At 42.8% G+C, this 1,533-nt stretch overlaps 1 protein-coding gene across 1 annotated transcript in view; it reads right to left on the reverse strand.

Moving 5' to 3' along the window:
• Positions 1-1,533, reverse strand: part of LOC104943335 (nephrocystin-3-like) — a 20,545-nt gene that overhangs the window by 4,355 nt on the left and 14,657 nt on the right. Inside the window, exons 11-12 of the mRNA XM_010768698.1 lie at positions 773-875; positions 579-661 (exon numbers count right to left, since the gene is read on the reverse strand). Coding sequence (XP_010767000.1) covers positions 579-661; positions 773-875 — 186 coding nt within the window. The remainder of the gene's footprint in view (positions 1-578; positions 662-772; positions 876-1,533) is intronic.

The following is a 1,533-nucleotide window of genomic DNA, read 5'->3' on the forward strand; positions in this document are numbered from 1 at the left end:
AGAGGGCAACCGGATATACTGCTGGCCAGCAACAAAACAAAGTACATGCTCCAATCAACAACATCTACAACACACGAAGCCACATGTCGGAGAAAACACAAGGTGTCTTCTTTATTATGGGTTTTCTGATGGGCATGATACTGGGTGTGACCTCGCACTGTGTGACCACACACACACACACACACACACACACACACACACACACACACACACACACACACACACACACACACACACACACACACACACACACACACACACACACACGCTGTTTGGTTCCTCCTGACTTTACACTATATAAGCTTGATGTTACTTCCTGCTCCTTTGAGCAGCTTACATCATGTGTGTGTGAGTTGAACCATATTCTTTGTATGTGACTTAACTCTGCTCCTTCTTGCAAGAATAAATTAGTACCTGACTTGATTCTCAACCCGGTGTCGAGTGATATTTTCCTAACACCACACAATCAGAGATAACATTGTCAGTGATGAGAGGGGTGAACTCTATTCGACTCAGATAAATGCATGTTTAAGATCTTTTTGGAATTCATTTACTTTGTCAAAGTGTCTGAAACTAACCTGATGATCATTCTTGCCAGCAGTGTGACATACAATGCGTTGCAGGTGGAGGCAGAGCGGCAGTGCCTCTCCAGCTTCTTCTCCTGCAACAAATAGGTGTGGCATTCTCAGAAAATAAAAAACCCTCTTAGGAACCGATTCCAAACATCTTTTACATTTAATTTGAAAATGCGGATGGTGGGATGCTAACTGACCTGGTCCTTGGTTAGTTTGAGTTCCATGCTCTGGCACTCTGCATTCACAACGCTCCTCACCTCTCTGGGACTCAGAGGGTCCAGGTGTAGAGTGGGCCACAACCTAAACAGACATGATCACTGAATTACAGAGAGCGATACTACAGGTACATGTTTGGAATCATATATCCCTGCAATAAACTGCATTTTGAACCAGTGGAAGACAGAGAGGCGAAGTCCCTCCCTCCGAGTCCGGGGAGCTCCATGGACCTTATTTCTGAAAAAGTATGTATTGAAGTCAATGGAGAGAGAAAGATTATCTTTCCATCCCGTTTGAATTGTGCCACGAATTACACATATGATGTTTGTCAATTTAAAAGATCATTTTGCAAGTCAAGAAAAATGAAAATGTGTGGTAAAACTGTGAAGTAACACTTTGTGTGAAACCGCTCAATGAACTACATCTCCCGTCTCGCTCCACACACCCAGACGGCCGTCACGTTGGCACATTTCACTTCTTTCTTTCAGAACGAGGCGGAAAGTATTAAAAGAAGTGAAAATCACTCCAAGTCTGGGCATGTTGAGAGCTGTACATACACACAAGGGGAGTTAGTCGGTTCCTAAGAGCCAGCATGCGGGACCGGGACTCTGGGATTTGTAGTCTTTCTAGCTGCATATTTTTCATAGTCTTATATTTCAACAGTTTTACGACAAAATGTGACTTTTTTGACATGAAAATGATTTTTTAAGATTAACAAACATCATATGTGTAATTCATGGCA

This window comes from Notothenia coriiceps, unplaced genomic scaffold (assembly GCF_000735185.1).
Source record: "Notothenia coriiceps isolate Sejong01 unplaced genomic scaffold, NC01 NC01_scaffold00005931, whole genome shotgun sequence".
NCBI lineage: Eukaryota > Metazoa > Chordata > Actinopteri > Perciformes > Nototheniidae > Notothenia > Notothenia coriiceps.